Source organism: Symphodus melops, assembly GCF_947650265.1.
Source record: "Symphodus melops genome assembly, chromosome: 15".
Classification (NCBI taxonomy): domain Eukaryota; kingdom Metazoa; phylum Chordata; class Actinopteri; order Labriformes; family Labridae; genus Symphodus; species Symphodus melops.
In genome coordinates this window covers 24,510,902-24,530,788 of record NC_136705.1, presented here as the reverse complement: position 1 = coordinate 24,530,788, position 19,887 = coordinate 24,510,902, and the positions used below count along the sequence as shown (strand labels likewise).

Genomic DNA, 19,887 nt, shown 5'->3' with positions numbered 1-19,887 from the left:
AGATTCTGACTTCATGTGTTCTTTATCTTCCAGGAGCTCGGACTCTGATGGAGCGTTTGAGACGCCTGAATCCACGACTCCAGTGAAGGCTGCTTCTCCCACCGAGCCTCAAACACAACAGCTGCCGTTCGATCATCCAGGCGTGCTCGGAGGTGATTTCCCTTTTTTACGTGCTTCACTCCTGAACAGCATCATTAACATCTAGAGCGTAGCAAAGAAGCAGGTGAAAGAGAGTACTGTAGCACCATCTAGTGGTGAGTCATCTCAGTCTCACATCTAGAAGGTTCCTGGTTCAGCGGGACCTGTGCATGTCTGAGTCATCAATAATTATAATGATAATAAAGCCTCTTGCTTTCAGTCCAGTCTGTGAGATCCTTTCTGAATTATTTAAAGCTCATTCATCTGGATGATGAAATGCGTCAGAGGCCGGCTGCAGATCGTATCTCTCACACCTGCCTCGTCTTTATAAACGCCGCCAGTTAAATTAAGATAATCCCAGTTAAGTTTAATCTGATTCACATCTGAAGGAGTTGAGTTAAACCTCTTCATGTCTCTCCGTCTTTTACAGAAGCTGCAGCAGACGTCTCCGTCTCTGATCCTGACTTGGACTCAGCTGATCGACCCTGCAGATCCCCGTCCATCGTCTTTGACGAGGACCGGCCCATCGCAGCGAGCGGGACTTACAACATTGAGGTTTTGGCTTCAGCTTTAACCCGCTCACAAAGTCTCCAGGGAGGCGAGCTCGGCGACGCCGCTCTGGTAGAAGGATCCACAGCGGGAGGTTTTCATCCACATTGTGAATCCTTCAGCGTGGGGACTGAGAGCGCACCCGGGACCCTCCACAGGCCAAAGAAAGTCCGTCCCGGGTCTTTGAAAAAGAAACCTTTACTGAGACAGAACTCCAACCCGGAGAGTCCGGCGTCATCCAGCAGCACCCCCGAGGTCAACAGGAGGACAAATCCAAGAACTGCCAGCCCTCTGCAGGCCCAGGAGGAGGCAGACGGAGGATCTGCAACCCCGAGTCCAGGAGGAACCCTCAGAAAGACTAGGAAGAGCCGAGTGGTGACTCCTCCCCCTCTCCCCAAGGAGACCACCCAAACCGTCCCTGCCTTACCCTTGTGCCAGGAGGAGACCCCTCTCCCTGGTAGTCCAACGAACAGAGAGGAATCCCCCATCCCTCCGACGACCTCCTACAAATGGGATCCAGATAACTTTGAGAACATCGACCCTTTCAATACCGGAGGAAGTAAAATAGCAAATTCCCCCGTCCTGGGCCGTAAAGATCCCGTGTGTGCCCCCATTTCGGACCCTCCAGAGAGCCCCCCTGTCTCCGCTGTAGAGCCGAGTTCTCCGAGTCCTCCAGCTCCCAAAGAGTCGAGCGCCGACCCCGAAGAGCAGCCCATCCTGCCCAAGCGTCAGCCAGTAAGGCTGGAGTTTGACTACTCCGAGGAGGGCAGCGAGGCGTCGCACCAGGCCTCTCCCCCGCCCAAGAAATTGGGCAAGAAGCCGGGTGCCAAGATGCCTTTGAGGAAACCGAAGCTCGGGCTGAAGAAAGCCGCGCCGGTGCAGACGGAGCAGCTGGACAACAACCCTCCAGAATCTCACAATGGAAACGAGGAAGAAATCCCCATTCACAAAGGCTCGTACAACTTTGAACCCGACAAGTGGGACGATCCGAACTTCAATCCCTTCAACACCAAGAAAACCATCGGCAACTCGCCCAAGCTACCCAGGCCGTCTCATAACTTTGACTCCAGTGACTTCGACGACTCCATAGACCCGTTCAAACCCACCAACAAGATGGCCAACTCTCCTCCGAAGGCGTCGGCCTCGTTCGAACTGTCGTCCAGCGACTTCGACAACGAGAATGAAAATGACAACATCGCAGAGCTGGACGACCAAAATCAAAACAAACCGGCCAAGAAGAAGAAAGCTCCCATCAAATCGTAAGTTCACAGTCTGGGAACGTTTGTGTCTCTATGTTTGAAGATCTGATTTAAGTTAAAGTTTAACGGCATGAGATGGTTTATGAGAGAGGTTTATGTAAACAAACAAACATGTGGGCGACGTGTTCGAGCCTCTGAGCGACACACAAACAAACTGAAGGAATCATCAGCACATCAGTGAGAATGACAAACACAGAGGGAATTTCACTTCACTTGGGGAAAAAAAAGTCATTTCCAAATGATGCATCTGTTCAGGATGAATTAGATATCTGGAAGCACGGTGCTGCAGTGGTTAGCCTCACAGTGAGGAGGAGGTTGCTGGTTTGAATCCCCGTCTGTCAGGAGCCTCACAGTGAGGAGGAGGTCTGCATGAGGTGGGTTCTCTCTGGCTTCCTCCCACAGTCCAAACACATACTGGTTAGCTTACCTGCTGACTCTAAACTGTAGGTGTAAATGTGGGTGTGGCTGGTTGTCTGCTCTATGATTGGCTGGAGAACAGTAACCCCGCCTCTTGTCTATAGTAAGAGCTGGGATGGGCTCCAGCTAAAGCGGGATGGATGTTGGATATCTGCTGTTTTAATGTTTGTGTTAAGATGGTTGTGTGTTTGTGTGCGGGCCTCGTGTCTACTCTTCCTGTTTGTCTGTCTCTCTGTCACCTGTGTCTGTGTGTTCTCGTACGTCACAGGAAGTCCAGACGTGTGTCTTCTCTGTGTTGTCTGTTGTAAGTAAAGGGGCAAAACAACCACTTCCTGTTTGACCTTTTAACCTCACATGGCTCCTCTCAAAGCAGCATGTCGTCCCTCCTCCTCCGACTAACAGAACCATCACCCCCCCTTCGACTCATTTTATAAATCCAGCTCATTTTAATGTCACGTTTCTAACATGCATACACACATTACAGTTATTAAAGGTTTCTTTTACAATCCCTGCTGAAAACCTGTTTCTATAAAAAAAGTGAATAAATGATGAATCGTTTTAGTTACTTTAATCAGATTTATTATCTTCTTCATGTCAGGTCACCAATGTGCCAAAGAAGGTGCTTTGGCTCCCCCTTGTGGTCAATTTGTGGTACTTGTTAAAAAACCTAAATCCACACAGTAACTGAAGAAGATGCTTTAGTAGTGATGCACGTTTATTATTATAAATTACCATTTATGTGAATCCTAAAAAAAGCAATTAGTCAAAGAGATGCAAAAAGATCACATGATGCAAAAAAAAAAAAAACAGCCAACTGTCGCATGAAGAAACGATCTGAGAGAGTTTAAGCATCCTTCGTGACTCCGCCCACTGTCTGCCACGCGCACACATGCAGACAGAGGTCAGGACGTCACAGTGTGTAACCTGGTGCTCCAGCACTGAGACGCCATGCTCAGCCTCTGGATACACAGGGAAGAGAAGCAGCAGCACAGGGACAAAATCAAAGTATTTCAGAACCGGCCCAGAATTCAGAAAATAAGACGAATCAGATCTGCTGAGAATCATTTTAATCTTAATCCAAGGACCTCCGCCGACAGATTATTTCAAACATTTCAATGGAGATCCTCACTAACCTGCTACTTTACCTCCACAATCATCACTGTCTACTCATGCATCATTTTGAAAGCTAAACTTGTAATGTGCTCATAAAATATCGTTGTTACACGAACGCTCGGGGCTTTGCAGCCGCTCACAAAAGATTTAATCCTCTTTGAATAAATTCCACTGTTTCTTTCATTGCAGCCACTCACAGACTTCACTGAGTCGTTCACTTAGAAAAAAACTCTCCTGCAGCTCGATGCTATCATTCCTCCAGTTACAGACACTTCTCGGATATGTAGCAGATAAAAGTTACCTCGTTAGCAGGCAGCTGAAGGCGCTGAGCGACTCTGGATCTTCATGGCTGATTGTTTTTCTCTTCTTCTCAGTAATACTTTCAGAGTGAAGCGCTCGCCAAAGAAGTCGCCGTTGTCGGAAGTATGTCAGGTGTGTATAAATCTCTCTCCCGTACGCCGGCCTGTGTTTGTGTCCCTCCCGCCTCTGACTCCGCCTCCTTTTGTGTCGCAGGACCCTTCGCCTGCAGATGAAGCCTCCTCCCTCCACGCGCAGGACGACCACGCCACCGACGAGGAGAAGCTGGCCTCTTCCACGGGTCACAAGTGGAACCAGGACGACATGGAGGCGGACTTGAACTCTGAGCAGCAAGACTTCCCTCTGCCCAGCGACCTCACCTCCTTTGTCAACGAGAGCAGCCTTCCTCATCAGGCTCCAGGTGAGGCTCAAAGGCACTTCAACGATAATCTCTGGATGCATTATTATATCCAGCAGACGTCGACTCTGTTCTTTAGATGTTTGTCGTGGTTCCCTTCTGACCTCCAGAGGGGCCAGAGGCTGTGCAGCTCCGCTCACCTGGGTCCGACGTGGAGAGAAAGGACCGCTCTGATTTAAACTCTCAGGGCTGAAAACTCTTTTTCTATCTCGTTTCATATTTTGTTTTTTTCTTTCTGCGTCAGCACAAGACTATGAAATCGAGTACATGGAGAAGATCGGCTCCTCTTCGCCTGTGAGTATTTCCTGTTTCATAGCGCCTGCATTCTTCATTTTTTATCACAGAGGTATATTTTTATCATATCAGACTCATTCATCTCGGCTCTGATCTCCTGTGTGTCGTGCAGCCGCTGTCTGTGAAGAAGCCGTCTCTGTACCTGAAGCTGGACTCTGTATCGGACAGCTTAACCAAGAATCGGCAGGAGCACGGATCGGAGCCCAGCTCTCCCTGCACGGGGTACAACACACTCCACTTCACTAGACGTTCAGGGCATTAGACCCATAAAGCCCTCACACCAAGATTACTTTATGTTTAAATCTTACTCGTGGTGTATACACGACTCGATTAACTGAATCATGATGACTTAAAACTGCATCGTAAATTCTGCTCAAGCATTTTCTCATGAACACAGCCATCAGTCATGCGCAGTCCACTTAAAGCCGTGTCACTCTCCCTCTCCCTCTCTCTCTCTCTCTCTCTCTCTCTTGTGCAGGAGTTTTGAGGAGATGGAGGCCCAGATCACAGCGGGTATGAAGATGCCGGTGCTGAGCACGCGGCCCGGCCCCGAGGGCTCTGCAGGGGACAAGGGCAGGAAGAGAGAGAGCGAGTCGCTGAGCCGAACGCAGAGCGCAGAGAGGGACGAGCAGGTGAGCCGAACGCGTCCAATCAGCCACTTCTGTGTGTTAGGAGAATCTGCCCGCTTTTATTTTGTAACATCTACATCATCATCATCATTGTACTCCATGACCCAGCCCTCCAGAGCGAGCGCCATCAGTCCAGCCGTGTCACTGATAACACATAGCCTCTGCGCCACATCAGATTTATCTCAGTGACTCAGCTCCCACTGCTGCCACTCAAACACTCAGCGCTTGCTTTGCCTTGCTGACCCCTGACCCCTCCTCCCTGCCCTCTGCCTAATCCTCCCGGTGCCCCCTGTAGCCCCCTAGCCAAGGCCCCGTGGAGGCCCCTGCTCCGGCTCCGGCCCTGTTAGACAGGCTGCAGGAGTGCGATGACCCCCTGCAGTACCTGGAGTCCGACCTGGCCGAGACCAACCCCACCGCATTCGCCCAAAAACTACAGGTGTGTTCTCAAGACCTCACATGACCCCTCTGTGTAAACCTTCCAGGGCTTTCCTCCACCTGCAGCACTCACATGTGATTGTGTGTTGTCTCATTGTCTCTTTTTACATCCTGGTTTCTCTCCATTCTTCCTCCTGTTTCCTCTTCAGTTGCAGTTTTTTTTTTTTTTTTAGGCTTTATTGGGTGAAATAGATTGTGTGTGAAATGTACGCGCACAACTTAAATCTTTTTATGTTTCCCTTTGCTCTCTCATCCTTGGGCCGCAACCAACCTTTCCCCCACCCCCTGTGAACCCCCCCCCCCCCCAAACCCCCACCCCATGATGTGTGCGGCCCAGGAGGAGCTGGTGCTTGCTGCCCTGAGGATAGAGGCACTGCAGGTAGCCAAACACATCTCTCAGTGCCCCTCCCTCTCCACTGTAACCCCCCAGGTACTGCGTTGAGTCCTGCACCTGCTGTAAGCAAGCGTGTGCGTGTGTGTGTGTGTGTGTGTGTGTGTGTGTGTGTGTGCGTGTGTGTGTGTGTGAGCAGGTGTGTGGGAGCATGAGTGTGTCTCCGCTTGCCTCGTCCTCCCCTCTTAAACGCACCATCCTGAGTGTGACTGTGAACTCATGGCAGCTGCACCTCTTCATCTGCGGTCCTGCTCCCCTTCAGCCCCCCCCCCCCCCCCCCCCCCCATATGAAATCTCTAACATGGCTTGATGCGTCCAGCTCCCCGCGCTAACTAGCATCGAGCTCTCCCAGGTGGCTCATGCATGTTGCCTGTCCCTCAGAGGCGTACGTGAGCATGAATGTGACTGGGCAATGACCTGACATCTGCAGCTGAGGATTTGTTAGAACATCTTACATGCTTATGAAATCCCCAGTCACATTCCTGTTTGGTGATTCGGTGCCATTCCTCAGACTAACGACACTAACAAACAGAAACAGCAGGTAGGTGTGGGGAGTCGGTTTTGTAGGATGTTGGACTGGTTTGGGGTTTTTGTGCGGTAAAGTGGAAAACAGCTCGGGCGCCTCGTTGTCCTTCTGTGTCTCACGATGTTGTCCCAAACACTTTACAGTCTCGTCTCAAGAAACCCAGCAACCGTCGGTGGAATATCAACGGTTCACCTTTACTCAAAGTAAGAGTAACAGTTAACCCCCTGTGATACATCCTCGCCCTAATCCAACCACAGGGCAGTCCGTGGCGGGGGGGTTGAGACCCTTTCTTCAGTTTGTGTCTCTCCGTTTAAACAACCAAAGTTCTGAGCTTTGAAACACGATTGAAGCCCTTTAATGGACACTTCCAAAACACGTTTGTGCTGCAGACTAAGTCGCCCCAGTTTGGATGGAAATGCCTCCAAATGTTCTGCCCCGCCTCGTGGTTGAGCACAAAACTGAAAGAAGTGTCTGAACACCTGCAGACTGCACTGTGTGAAACAACTCCTGTAGATCCGACTGAGACCACAACATGTCCCTGATAGTGAGATGTGTTGACTGCTGTCGTAGCTAGAGTCCCTCCTGTTGTTTTTACACTTCTTGGTACCTTGACTTCCCCCGTCTTTGCTCACATGAAGAGTCTTAAAGTCTGGATGGTTCTGCTCTAAAGACTTCTGCAAGCGTTGCTAAAATGTTTGAAACAGGATAGTTGGATGGGGTTGCTTTTTTTTTTTTTTTTGTTGCAGTCAGCACATTATTCTCCTCGTACAGCGAAGAAGCCAGTGAGGATACTCATGGAGTTTTTCTTGAATCCAATTTGTGTTGCAGGCATTTTTTGGGGATGTCTTGGGGATTGTCTCTTTAGGACAGAGCTCTGACAGCACAGTAAGCTTTGGACATATTATCTGTATAAAAACCCGAGGTGGGAGGTAAGCCCATCCTCCCTGTTAACAACAGGCTAACCTTACCGTCTAACCCCGTGTTCACTAACGCTGTTTTCACACGCGGGCTCCTGAAATCTCTCGGACACTTCCATGCAGACTTCTCCTGCTACAAACGTCTCCACTCGTTCCTTCTCGCTCGCGTCGGATTTTCCGACTCCTCTCGTCCGAACACGGAAACTGTACTAGTGGGTCGGCAGGAATTCTGGGATAAGGTCAGGTGGTCCAGCGGTTGGTTTGTACGGCCCATGTGCAGACGCCTTAGTCCGACCTTTGGCTCCTTTTTCTGAACGTCATTGTCCAATCGTTCTCGCCCTGACTCCGTCAGCCGTCCTCTCTCTCTCTCTCTCAGAGAAAAAACGTGTTCAGGAGTTTTGTGCTTGTGTGAAAGCCGCATTATTAACTTCTCTAAAAACTCACTCTCTTATCCTCCGATCAGTGGATCTTTCTGCGTGTCCCTGGTGTGCCCCCCCCAGTCTGTAATCAGATCCTCCTATAATCTGGCTCTCTTAAGGATGACTGAACCTTCTTTCTGAGCAGAGTTTTAACAGAACAAAAGAGGTGCACGAATAAAGATCGTCTGATTGGTTATGGCCTATCGCTGGTTGTGTTTCTCTGATTGGCTGCAGGAGACACAAGCTTTCACTTCAGAGTCAGAATAGTTTAGAGAACAGGATCACACTGTACCAGGCTGCACTTTAAACTAAGAATCGTGCTTGAACAGGTAAGACGGGTTTTCTATGTTTAAAAGCTTTAACATAAAACTAACACGAGTCCCCCCCCCCCCGTCCCCCCCTCCCCCCGTACATGATGCTCCTGTATCAGCGGCTGCACCGCCTGGACCCGATCACACCCGAGCTCCTGCAGGGAGCCGGTGATTGTGAGCGCTCAGCTGGGGGGCAGCATCAGCCAAATCACTTGGCTTATACTGTGGCAATGAAGACGGTTTCATCCAATCATGCGTGTGCTGCTGACCCCGTCTTCAGGAGCATCCCCGAGCCTGCCTCATTTACATACTGATTTTGCTGCGTGGTACATTTTGATAGTTTGATGCTGCCGTGCGATTTGGCTTCAGATGTCCTGGCTGTGAGGGTGACGGCGTGCCATCTGAAACGTCGTCTGGCTTTTAACCGATTATGTTTCCTTTCATGTCCCTCCTGTCCTTCGTTCCCTGGAAGCAGCACAGAGATCTGTCCTCGCCCGTGGAGAGCGCTGTGTCCAAGAACTCCCTGTACACCAGGACCAGCAACACCAGTTACATCGAGGGGGAGAGCCCGCACCTGCCCAGAGAGCTGGACCACTCGCTGGGAATCGCACGGGAGGAGGTACCCCCGATATGCTTCTCTTTGTTTATCACTGAGCACTGGCAGGATTTGAATTCATGTTTTTGGATATAGTTCAGTGAGAAGGAAACATTAGAGAGCTGAGACAGAAAAGCAGGAAGCCCAAACAACAGAGAGGAGGAGTGAGGAGCTGTGTGCTTCCTCCTCTCATCCGGGGCATCATAAGAAGTGTCTCCTGATGGGACGTCTCTTCAAGCTGTCCTTTCAGAAACTTCACTGCTTTGTTAAGCACCTCATCTGTGACCTAACCTGCAGCAGCATCTACAGGCATCAGAAAGGTCTTTTAAAGGGGAAAGAAATCTTCTCGCTGATGGCCACGTTTTCGCTTGTGTTGGTCATTTCAAGGCGTCGGCGTTTTATTCTCATCATCTAAAATCTTCTCACGCGAGCTTTAAATCAAGCCATGAAAAAATGACAAAAAATTAAATCATTAAAGAGAGGAGACAAAAGGACAGTCAAGCTGTTTTCACATCTGCACTCCTCAGTATTTCTATATATGTTGGTGAATAAAGGTCACCACCCCCTCCCACTGGCTCCAGGTGAATTCTCCTGATCATATCCTGCTGCCTTCTCTCAGTCAGGTCGGGATCAGGAACCTTTTAAAAGTGCTAACTTCAACATCTCAACCTCACGTTGTAGTTTTATTTCTGCTCTTAGATCGTGTCGAAGGAGAAGGAAGTGCTGGAGTGGCAGAGGAAGTATGAGGACAGCCGGCAGGAGGTGGTGGAGATGAGGTAAGAGTCCCACCTCACGTTTGACACCTGTGCATGTGTTTACGTCTCATTGTTCTCCGTCCTAATGCCCACAGTCTTTTTTAAGACTCCTCCTATTATCACCGTTTAGCCTCTTAATAATTTAACTCGCTCTCGTGCCACACTGGACGGAGACCTGCTTACTTAGTTTTACTCGAGTGTGGCGGAGAGAAGAAGAGTAGTTTAGATGAAACGTGTTTGCTGAAATATTACGTAAGATCACGAGTTAAAAATACTACAACAGGATCTTTATAAAAGCGTGTCTTTAAAAGTGTTTTAGGAAGAGATTTAAAAGAAGAAACTGCAAAAAAAAAATAAAAATACAAAAGAACAGATTTATAAAAGCACGACGGGAAAGCTCTGCTCAGCTGCTTTTTAAAAAGTCCACTTGCTGTCAAAAATGAGCCCTGAAGTTCGACATGCTGGCTCCACATGATGAGTCCTGACCGACCTGCGGGACATCCGGCCTGCTGAATGATTCATGACAGTGTTTAATGATGTCAAACATGTCGTTTCGAAGCGTCTTTCATTTGGATTATACGCCGCCTGTTGCCTGACAGCAGCTCAAAAAAAATTGGGGATTAACTCCATTCATATTTGGGCAGACGGCTCACCGTCGTTAGTCCAACAAACGGCTCATAATCGGGGTTGGTGGAGGAGGAGATGTTTGTTGTTGTCTGTCAGCAGGTGGTGGGTGGGGGCCAGCTGGCTGCGGCTCAGATAGTGTGGATAAGAGAGAGCTTACTTCATTTGACTGATTGGGCTCAGGATAAGGACGAGCTAAGAGGCTAAGGGGGAGGCACGGCTAATCAATCCTCTTACCTCTGGCAACCTGCTTTAACCAAAACCAGGCTTCCTATTGGACTGAGACGCCTGTTGTCTTTGAGGGCCGGGGGGGAACTTCTGGAAAGAAGACTTAAAGGGGAAACTGGATGCAGGGTTCAGATTAATGAAGGAATAAAGAGATTACATTCGAGGATACGTCAAACTAAAGCTACTCCACATTTTTAAACCAGGAACAGAGATACTCAAAACTCAAAATCCCTAAAAACGTGTTAAAATCATTTAAAATGTGATGTTGGCTAATGCTAGCTGCTAGCCGTCTCACCTTGACCCCTGGACGCCATCAGTGACCACGTCTGGAGCGAGGGGTCCTCTAAGCGTCGGCGACACGGCTGAGAGATATGTGCACAATCACAGCAGCATTAATTAATGCGACAGAGCCATGCGGAGAACCTCCAGAGGAACAGGAAGTAGCCCAGCAACAGTTGCTATGAGAGGGAGCGTTCTGATTGGCTCTCTGAAAGTTTCTGTTGTCCTGATATCAACTCTTCCATCATCCTGACAGTTTGCATCTTGTCTTCCACAGGAGGATCGTTGCAGAGTATGAGAAGACGATTGCTCAGATGATAGGTGAGTCCAAAGGTCAAAGGTCATTACAAACCTGAGCGTGTTGCCCTGAGTTTGATGATTTTTTTTTTTTTTTACTTTCACTCAAACTTCTACCACCACTGCAGCGCCTATTGACTGAGCATAAATATCCTGTAAAGGTTTTTTTTATCCTCTGACACGAGCGAGCTTTGCTGTGTGCTCACTTTCATGCTCGACTTGAACTGAAGCCTGACGTCTCCGGAGGGTGGACGTGCTCACCTCTGCACGCTCCTGTCCAGCTCCTCTGGACTCATTCAATCCTGCTGCAGGTTCACTGTCTGCATAACTCCCGCGCTCATCCACCTGCTCTCCTGAACATTTGATTTTCTGCAGCTGTTACTCATTAAAAGCACCGTCACAAAACGGAACAAGCTGTCTCTGCTTCTGTCTAACACTCGGCTCTTTCACCCTCCCAGCTTGACTTAACACAGTCCCTTCTTTTCTTTTCTGCTCCCATCTTTGCCCCTCACTGTTTGATAACCCTGACAGGCATGCCAGGTGAGTAACGCGGCGTTGTCCTTCAGCTCACACCTTTCCACCCGTCCGTCAGAGAGGGGGGAGCAGACGTGCTCCTTCTCTTCATCTCATTCACTGATCTTTGTTTGTGCGTTTTGTTGATTTTCATCCTGTATGTGAAGCATCTAGATCTCACGGTCGGAAGGATTCTTTACATTTTCCAGCCAAGCTGTCGTAAAAGCTCTACTCCCTGGATGTAAACAAGCACAGTTAGCATGTTGGTGTTAGCATCTCGTCGGAGTGGTGAGGTTTGGCAGTGCATTGATCTGGAAAATGGAGATCAAAATGTATGTATGCTGTCAAACTGGCATCCAACCACTCGACCGCAGTGATGCACAACAACATCCGTCCTCTGAGGGGGTTTCTCACCTTTAGACTCGACAAATCTAAATTAAAATTTGCCTTTAGCTGAATTTGTAATCAGCCCTATTAAAAAAAAATATCTGGATGTTGGATTGCTAGAGTCAAGAAATACTGACTGACATAGCTTCAATTTAAGGCAGGTAATAGAAACAGAAATATTACAAATGAAGATATGAACTCAAATACTAATGTATGAAGAACATTAAGTTTGAGCTACTTAGAGTTAGCACATCAGATAGCTTTTATTTGATGCTTAAATACTTCCTTTCTTATCAAACAAACTTTGTGGAAAAGTCAAAGGGTGGTTAGCATGTGAACGGATCTTGTGATGTGCATAGACTGCAGAGAACGCTCAGCTCTTTTTTGCACATCTTGGAAAGTATTTCCTGCAGAATCAGCGAGCTGAGCAGGTCGGACTCGTAAGCTCGTGACAGGACAGGAAAGGGAAAGCTGGGAGGAGCTTTGCGATGAGGCAGAGCCAGCTTTGTCTCAGTGGTTTTATTTTATGGTTTACACACCCGAGCTGTAACAAGACATCTACAGATGAGACAGAGGCTGGAGTGTTAGCTCTGCAGGAGTCTTTGAACTCTCCCATCGTTCCGTGTTTTTGTCTGCATGCTGCATCGATTTATCCTCTCATAAAGTGTAAATACTGCACACTCATACTAAACCATGATTACATGTTGATGTATTGTCAAAGGTCAAATGTTTGTTTGTATTAATGCGTGTATGTATAAGTCATTACATCAGACAGACTCTAGTACGGAAGCCCGAAGAGGACATGCAGGCAAAACATTTCACTGCTTCCTTTTAATAACGAGTGTTTCTGTTGTTTTCTCGTGTTAGCATCGTGGAAGAATAACGGACACTTCAAATCATTCTCGCTTTATTCTGGTGAGAAAATTAAAGAAGCTGAGCGAGGCGCTGCTTTCAATCAGCGATATTTACGCCCTGTCGTGTTCCGCCTTTAATCTGAATGATGCGGCGTCGTAAAGGGGGGAGGGGCGGAGTGATCCCACCTCTGCGAAGGTAGAAGCTGAGGCCTCGTGGTTTCAGCAGAGCCAGCGAGGCTGTGTGTGTGTGTGTGTGTGTGTGTGTGTGTGTGTGTGTGTGCATGTCTGACAGTGTGTATGTGGAGCTTCTGCCGTGCTTTTGCAACTCTGGGACGCCGATATTTACGCCATCGCTTCATCAGTATTAAATGTGCACAGACGTTTATGCAGAGAAGGACATAAAGTCAACGTCAGGAGAAAACAACCAGAAATGACTTGTTATTACTGTGGGTAAAAATAAGAGATTTGGCTGTATGTTCTCTTTGGGTTTTCATCCTTCAGTGCACACGCTGATGATCTGATGTGTGTGTGTGTGTGTGTGTGTGTGTGTGTATCCACCAGAGGATGACCAGAAGGAGAAGTCTCTCTCCCATCACACCATCCAGCAGCTGATCATGGAGAAGGACCAGGCACTCTCCGACCTCAACTCAGTGGAAAAGTCTCTGGCCGACCTCTTCAGACGTTACGAGAAGATGAAAGATGTCCTGGAGGGCTACAGAAAGGTGACTTAACGTCTCTGCTGTAGATCTCTGCTGCGTCGTGCCCCTTCTGGTGAGGAATTACAAGTGTTCTGTTTGAATGGGTTTTAGAACGAAGAGGTTCTGAAGAAATGTGCTCAGGAGTATCTGTCCAGAGTGCGTAAGGAGGAGCAGCGCTATCAAGCCCTGAAGATCCACGCAGAGGAGAAACTCGACAGGTCAGACTCCTATCATTTCATATTTACATCATAGAACCACAAATTCACACAATGTCAGGCTGAAATACGTCAGCATATCCACTTCTCTACAAGATTTATTTCTAAACTCAAACTTTTCTCTGTGTGTGGAAGTAATAAAAGTTCTTCTGACGTCACACAGACGTTTTCTTACACCTGGAACAACATTTTTTTCCACATGGAAATGCAAGCAGCGCAGTTTCCTGCTCCCTCACCTGCGTCGACTCGGGAAAGATTGCACAAGACAAAAACTCCTGCCCTCCATGCACGCACTCTCCTCCTGATGTGCATAGTTCTAATACATGCAGACACGCATGGTGTAATTTTTTATGGAAGAACTTATCACCCATCATCCTGTAAATATATATGAAATCTAATGTTGATACAAACCTCTTGCCTTGAAAGCCTTTTCCCACTCCACTTCAGACCATGTGCTGTAGGTGGTTTAATAAGGACTCTTGGTTCTCATGATGTCACTGCTTTGATTTCAGGGCTAATTCAGAGATCGCCCAGGTGCGAATCAAGGCGAAGCAGGAGCAGGCCGCGTACCAGGCCAGCGTGAGGAAGGAGCAGATGAAGGTGGACTCTCTGGAGCGAACATTGGAGCAGAAGGTCAGTCCGCTGTTCCCTCTCTGTAATGTTTAGAATTTAGACTGCAGTACCCATTTTAAACACTAGGTGTCAGAGTTACATACTGCTCCTTTAAAGCGTATAAACTGGTCTTCTTCAGGTGATAAATTCAGAAAAACTCTTTTTTTTTTTTTTTCCAGAACAAAGAGATCGAGGAGCTGACGAAGATCTGTGACGAGCTGATCGCCAAGATGGGGAAGAGTTAGCGGCCTCGCGGCGCTCCAGCCAAACCTCGAACTCCGAACCAAATGAAGCAGAGTTAAAACAAGTTACCTTTTCCACACTCCCGAGGACTTTACGGACTTTAAAAGACAAAGATGCGGCTTGATTTTTTTCTTCTGACTGTGCGTGAAGGATCCCCATGAAGACGCTCCTCTTAATCACTCTGTACATTTTTGATGTGTCAGTGTTCTGTACTGTACCAGGGGTCTGCTTTCACCTTTTAGAAAATGTATGATATCACTGATTATAAATGTGTGCGAGTGTGTGTATGGTGATGAGCACATGAGAGCGTTGTCTGTGGGTTAAATGATCTATGACGTTGCCATGACAGCCACTGAGGGAGAAGACTGTTTACCTGCTCCACGAGTTTCCTCTTCACACGAGAGACGGACACTTTGAAAAAACCAGATTCAGTCTTAAATATCGACGCACCACGAAGAGAACACAAACGATCACAACAACCTCCTGCATGTGAGAGAAGCAACGACCTGTTAACCTTAACGTTTGTATATAGTGTACTGTAGCAAAAGTATGAAAAAGATTCCTCTGCTTCATTTTTTAAAAGTTGTTCCGACGCCCGGCCGCTCCCCTCACGTAACCTTGTAGATAATTGTCATACTTATCGTAGCTTTCTCGATGAGATCGTGGGACTTATATTTGGGATTTTATTTTGATATAAAGCAAACTAATCGTGACTGTATTCCGTTGTGACCAGGAGTAATTTAATTTTGGATGTTGGTCGTTTGTGTCACACAAGAAGAAATCTTCTCTGCACAGCTCCTGTACAGCGTCTGCTTACAAAGTGCAATAAAAGATGGCAATACGACACGCCGGGTCTGCTTCCTTCCTTCCTCGCATGCTCCACCTCTCTGGCTTCCACGTGACGTGAGAATATCACACGTGATGGAAAATGAGCCGGGAAAAATGTCACTTTGGGAAATCTCACCATGACCTTTGTTTCAGGAAACTTGACACACAGGTAATATAATATAATGATGCCCTGATGCTTTTAAAAATACTACCTGCCAGTAATGACTTCATGTTGAATACATTTCAATAAAACAAAGTACGAGGTGATCTGACTTGTCTCTGTCGGACTGTGTCGGCCCCACAACTACCGCCATCCTCGTTCACGGACGGCCTGCTCTGACCTCCACCTTAGGGGCGAGGAAGTGTCTGAACTCAGCCCTTCCCTCTCTCATCAGGCAGAAATAAAGTAAAATAACTTATAAAGATGTTACAGTTAAAAGTGGACAGTTAAAGGGGTCTGAAAAAGTCAATCAAAGCGTCCAGACTTTGCGTTGAGCGTTGTGAGTCACGTACAGCCTGATCCTTATCCTTCAGTAATCTCGTCTGGCATTAAATAAATTAAGTGGACACCTTCAGGGTCACAGAGCCGTTTACAGGTTAGTTTCGTAGTGACCGCTCGAGCAGCAGCAGCAGCAGCAGGATGATGTAAAGGCTGGACCAGGTGGTTACAGGGAGGGCGGGGCTCCAGGGTGGGGGGCGTGGCCAGAGCAGAGGTGAAAGGTGCGGGATGAAGGCTGGCCAGCGTTCTCTTTGCTCATCCATGCTGAGGGAGCAGCACAGAGCTGAGGGGTCCCTGTTGAGGGGGTGTTAATCTGGTGGTCAGTGAAGGAGGGATACCTCAGATTAAGCTCGGGGGGCTTTCAGGAGCAAACAACCTGCTTTTCTTCGTCTGATCAGGACGACGGAGGACCGACGGCACCATGAGAGCTGACCAGTACTGTCCACTGCTGCTGCTTTCTTTCACTCTGCTGGCGACCAACAGTAAGGACAGATTTCATTTCCTATGACCCCCCCCCCCCCGGTCAGATCTCTGTTCTGACTGTTGTCCACCTGTCGTTCAGATGTGGTCGCTGTCTCCTTCCAGGTTACCTTCCTTTCCCACTCTTCAACTTCCAAGACTTTGTTTGATTTCTCAGATGCAAGAATCAAAGACGGCGAATCATTGTTGAGTCAAAGAGTTGCAGCTCTTGAGCTCTTCCAGTGAAGCTTTATAATTCACGTCTGGCGTTCTAATTGCTGCTCATTTCTGCGTCTAATTCATCTGCGTTTTGTCTCCCCCGCAGTCTGTCATCCTCCTCTGTAACCAGCGTGCAATCCCAGCAGCTAATCTCTTAATAGGCCTGCAGGCTAAGACTTACAGCATGTGATGGAGCGGCTGTGCTGTGCAGGGATAGACTGGGGTCAACTGCAAAAACAGCAGGGGGCCTTTGCCTTGCCATGTCAGTACAGAGGGGGGCAAATAAAAGCAAATGAATGAGATCAATTATTTAAATTCATGCAGGAAACGCTGTTTTTGTTGTTCTCTTTGTGTCACTGTTGGAGTCGTGCTTGTGTGTTTCTGACCGCCTCGCCTCCTTAAGTTGTTTTGCTGCTTTGATTGGAGTTCTCCTATCAAAACTTTTTTTGTCTTCCCTCCATCATACCTGAAAGATGAAACGCAGGTCGAAGGGTTCCTGGAGGTTTTTTTTTTTTTTTGACAGCCGAGACATGAGGTGTCTACAAAGAGTTTGTCTGATGCCGTCGGTGATTCCTATAAGAGCAGCTCTCTGTTTGATCCTCTTAAGAAAGCAGCATTAAAGGCTGTTTCTGACGGGACATTCTACAATTTCCGAGACGTTTTTTTAGAAAAGGAAGCGTTTAAATGATGTTTCAAAGGTCAGCTACGTCTGAAGGAACAGCTCCTTCCTCTGGAGGACTTCAGGGAAACATCAGAAAGTTGTGAGCTCCTGAAGCTTGAGCTGAAGGTCACAAAGATGCACGAGTGAAATCAGAGTCTTGTCTCATTATTTCAGCGAAAGGAAGAGAGAAACATGATGAGTTTAACTTAACTGTGGTGAATCAGTTTTAAAGATCTGCATCAACGTATTTCATACTTTTCTCTGCCAGGGCGGCTGTAGCTTGTTGTCATGGGAACCACTTGGACTGATGTCTCTAAATGTCTTAAAAGGACAAATGTGTCAGAAGTGACTTTTACAACATTTTATTTCTGCATGAAAGTCGATGCATTTTTCTTTTTTTTTCAACCTTAAAGAGACAAATTACACAATTAGTGTCATAAACTGATCAATTCTACTGGTCAATATGAACAAAAGGAAAACTGGATGTATTTGTGTTCTGGTAATTGCACTCCAGTTGGAAGTTAGCCTTGCTTAATAAGATTTCTCTTACATTCATTTGCTTTAAAATTAAGTATTCAGGTGTATCAGATTAATTTATAACTATGAAAAAAGCTTAAAACCTTCGACTGTGTTGTGACATGTTGAGCTGCTGGGATGCAGTCGAGTCTGAGTCTGTGCTTCAGCAGCATTTCTTTTCTGTGTCCCTCAGCTGAAGCTCTGAACTGTTACACCTGCATGGGCTCCAACAACAACGATTGCAACCGCCAAGGGTCCAAATCTTGCCCCAGCTACTCTGACGCCTGCGCTGTGGTCGTCGGCCATGACAGTGAGTCCAGCAGTGACAGTGAAGCTGACCTTTGCTTGACTGGATATCCTTCCAGTGTGTGTGTGTTCAGTGTGTGTGTTCAGACCCCCCTCACTCAGAGGGGGGTCTGAGGCTTTTAAGGAAATGAAGCGCTTTGCTCATCCTTCTCCACCAATCTCTAATGAGGACGCCGTGCGTTCATTGTACAGTTTCTCCAGCTGCTAAACCTTCCTAACTGGCTCCTGTTTCCGTCTGATTGTCAGGTGGCGTGATGAAGTCGTGCTCCTACAAGTCTTTCTGCAGCCAGGCCAACAGTCAGGGCTACAGGTCTCCAGGTGTCCGAGTGCACTGCTGCTACAGCGACGACTGCAATGTGACGAGCCTCGCTTCACGCCTGCCAGGACTCAATTACCTGCTGCTGCTGCCTCTGTTGCTCTGCAGCTTCTTCAAGTAGACAACCAGCTCGATGTCATCATGCCTGCAAGAAAAGATCTACGCCTGCTTCGGAGCTGACTCCAGTTATGCCAAAGAATCCCGCCTGATTTCATTCTGCACGCCGTTCGCTTTGATTTCACCTTATTATTGTTGCAGGAGAGCTCAGGGTGCGAGTGTGTTGGATCGGATCCACTAAGCTGTTCTCAAGTAGATGCATCTTTTAATGGATTTCACTAAGCCAATAACTAAAAAGGATGATAAGGGAAGTGTTGTTCAAAGGCAGTCGGTTGATATTTGAGGAAAACATGCTTGTTAGATTTGTGAATTTCTGTTCCAAGGTTCAGAGCGAAATCTGTGAAAATAGTGGATAATAGGAACAAAAGTCTCTGTGGTGCTTTCTAATCACTTTCAAATCCAAGTTTTGCTTTTTTTTTTTTTTTTTTACTTCAATCCGTTCTATCAAACCACCCAATTATTTCCGTGTGGCAGCAGATGTTTCTGAGGCTAAAAATGGCACCAAGCGCTCAATCAGCTCTGTCGTAACATCCTGACAGCCTCCCACCTGTCAATCACACATCTGACGAGCCGAGTGTGTGTGAGAGACATTTCAGAAGGTCTCGTGAAAACGCTTCTCACACACCACAAATCCACCTAAGCCCATAACATGCATGTGATCAGGTGCTGATGGCGTTAATCCACTGTGTTTGAAGTCTGAGAGTTACCGAGTTTCTAAACTGCGCCCACCTCACGGGAGGGTCGCCTGAGACAAACGGCTGCTGTATTTATATATACATATATATAGATGTATGAATAAAAATGAACTATTTCCAGTGATTGACGGATATCTCATTCTGTTTATTGTGTGATTTTGTTGGAACTCATGTTATGAAATTTTCATTTATTATCTGAAAAACGATCTGAACTTCAGAACTATGAACTGAACAGATTGAAAAGGTCAAAGGTTAAGGTCACAGTGAACTTGTGGTCGTCCTAATTAACCTCATTCCTCAGCAGACAGCCGATGTTTATTTTTTATATTCTGGATTATGTGTAAACTTGTTATCGTCCTGAGAAATCACGACCATGACAGACGATCCCTCAGTTTGTTCTGACTCAGCAGAAAAGCTCCAACGGTCACTCTTTGATCCATCCATTACGCTTTTCCCCGCCGTGCAGCCCACACGCTTTAATATCCACTTTAATTCATACTAAATGTACGAACGTATCTAATTAAATGTTGTTTACATGATTTCAAAACACAGGTTTAATCATGATGAAATCTTCGGTTTGATTTCACAGTAATTACTTGGAATCAAAGGATCTTTTTCAAGCGAATGAAGTTACACAACAGCAGGATTTAAAGCTCTGTATCTGCCATGTTTGCAAACAGAAAAAAACCCCAACAGGTGTGATGGAGCAGCTGCTCTCAGGATGCAGCGTGTACGAGGAGACGTGCAGAAGACATCAGAGTGGCGTCTGTCGGAGTGATGACACCCTCTGCTTAGCGAACACATTCCTCCGACACTTCATTCGTCTGTGCATGAAGACACGGCGACCTCAAACATATG

The 19,887-nt window shown here is 47.3% G+C and overlaps 2 protein-coding genes across 2 annotated transcripts in view; both read left to right on the top strand.

Annotated features, from left to right (window-relative positions):
* tacc2 (transforming, acidic coiled-coil containing protein 2) overlaps positions 1 to 15,257 on the top strand; it is a 53,427-nt gene extending 38,170 nt beyond the window's left edge. The window contains exons 9-27 of the mRNA XM_079362096.1: positions 34 to 152; positions 569 to 1,946; positions 2,632 to 2,667; positions 3,851 to 3,908; positions 3,990 to 4,194; positions 4,436 to 4,485; positions 4,598 to 4,707; positions 4,964 to 5,117; positions 5,410 to 5,550; positions 5,887 to 5,979; positions 6,610 to 6,669; positions 7,295 to 7,351; positions 8,589 to 8,732; positions 9,408 to 9,484; positions 10,872 to 10,915; positions 13,207 to 13,367; positions 13,455 to 13,561; positions 14,071 to 14,191; positions 14,350 to 15,257. Of these exons, the coding sequence (XP_079218222.1) occupies positions 34 to 152; positions 569 to 1,946; positions 2,632 to 2,667; positions 3,851 to 3,908; positions 3,990 to 4,194; positions 4,436 to 4,485; positions 4,598 to 4,707; positions 4,964 to 5,117; positions 5,410 to 5,550; positions 5,887 to 5,979; positions 6,610 to 6,669; positions 7,295 to 7,351; positions 8,589 to 8,732; positions 9,408 to 9,484; positions 10,872 to 10,915; positions 13,207 to 13,367; positions 13,455 to 13,561; positions 14,071 to 14,191; positions 14,350 to 14,415 (3,181 nt within the window). The 3' untranslated portion in view covers positions 14,416 to 15,257. The remainder of the gene's footprint in view (positions 1 to 33; positions 153 to 568; positions 1,947 to 2,631; positions 2,668 to 3,850; positions 3,909 to 3,989; positions 4,195 to 4,435; positions 4,486 to 4,597; positions 4,708 to 4,963; positions 5,118 to 5,409; positions 5,551 to 5,886; positions 5,980 to 6,609; positions 6,670 to 7,294; positions 7,352 to 8,588; positions 8,733 to 9,407; positions 9,485 to 10,871; positions 10,916 to 13,206; positions 13,368 to 13,454; positions 13,562 to 14,070; positions 14,192 to 14,349) is intronic.
* Positions 15,258 to 16,096: 839 nt separating this feature from the next.
* Positions 16,097 to 19,087, top strand: ly6pge (lymphocyte antigen 6 family member pge). Its single transcript, XM_079363092.1, has 3 exons — positions 16,097 to 16,222; positions 17,789 to 17,905; positions 18,148 to 19,087. The coding sequence occupies exons 1-3, from the start codon at positions 16,162 to 16,164 to the stop codon at positions 18,336 to 18,338; spliced, it is 369 nt and encodes a 122-aa protein (XP_079219218.1). The 5' UTR covers positions 16,097 to 16,161; the 3' UTR covers positions 18,339 to 19,087.
* The last annotated feature ends 800 nt before the right edge of the window (positions 19,088 to 19,887 follow it).

Bases quoted from the DNA above. Each gene is read 5' to 3' on its own strand.
- ly6pge (XM_079363092.1), top strand. From the start codon at position 16,162: ATGAGAGCTGACCAGTACTGTCCACTGCTGCTGCTTTCTTTCACTCTG. The intron at 16,223-17,788 runs GTAAGGACAGAT...TGTGTCCCTCAG, and splicing joins CACTCTGCTGGCGACCAACA to CTGAAGCTCTGAACTGTTAC. The intron at 17,906-18,147 runs GTGAGTCCAGCA...TCTGATTGTCAG, and splicing joins TGTGGTCGTCGGCCATGACA to GTGGCGTGATGAAGTCGTGC.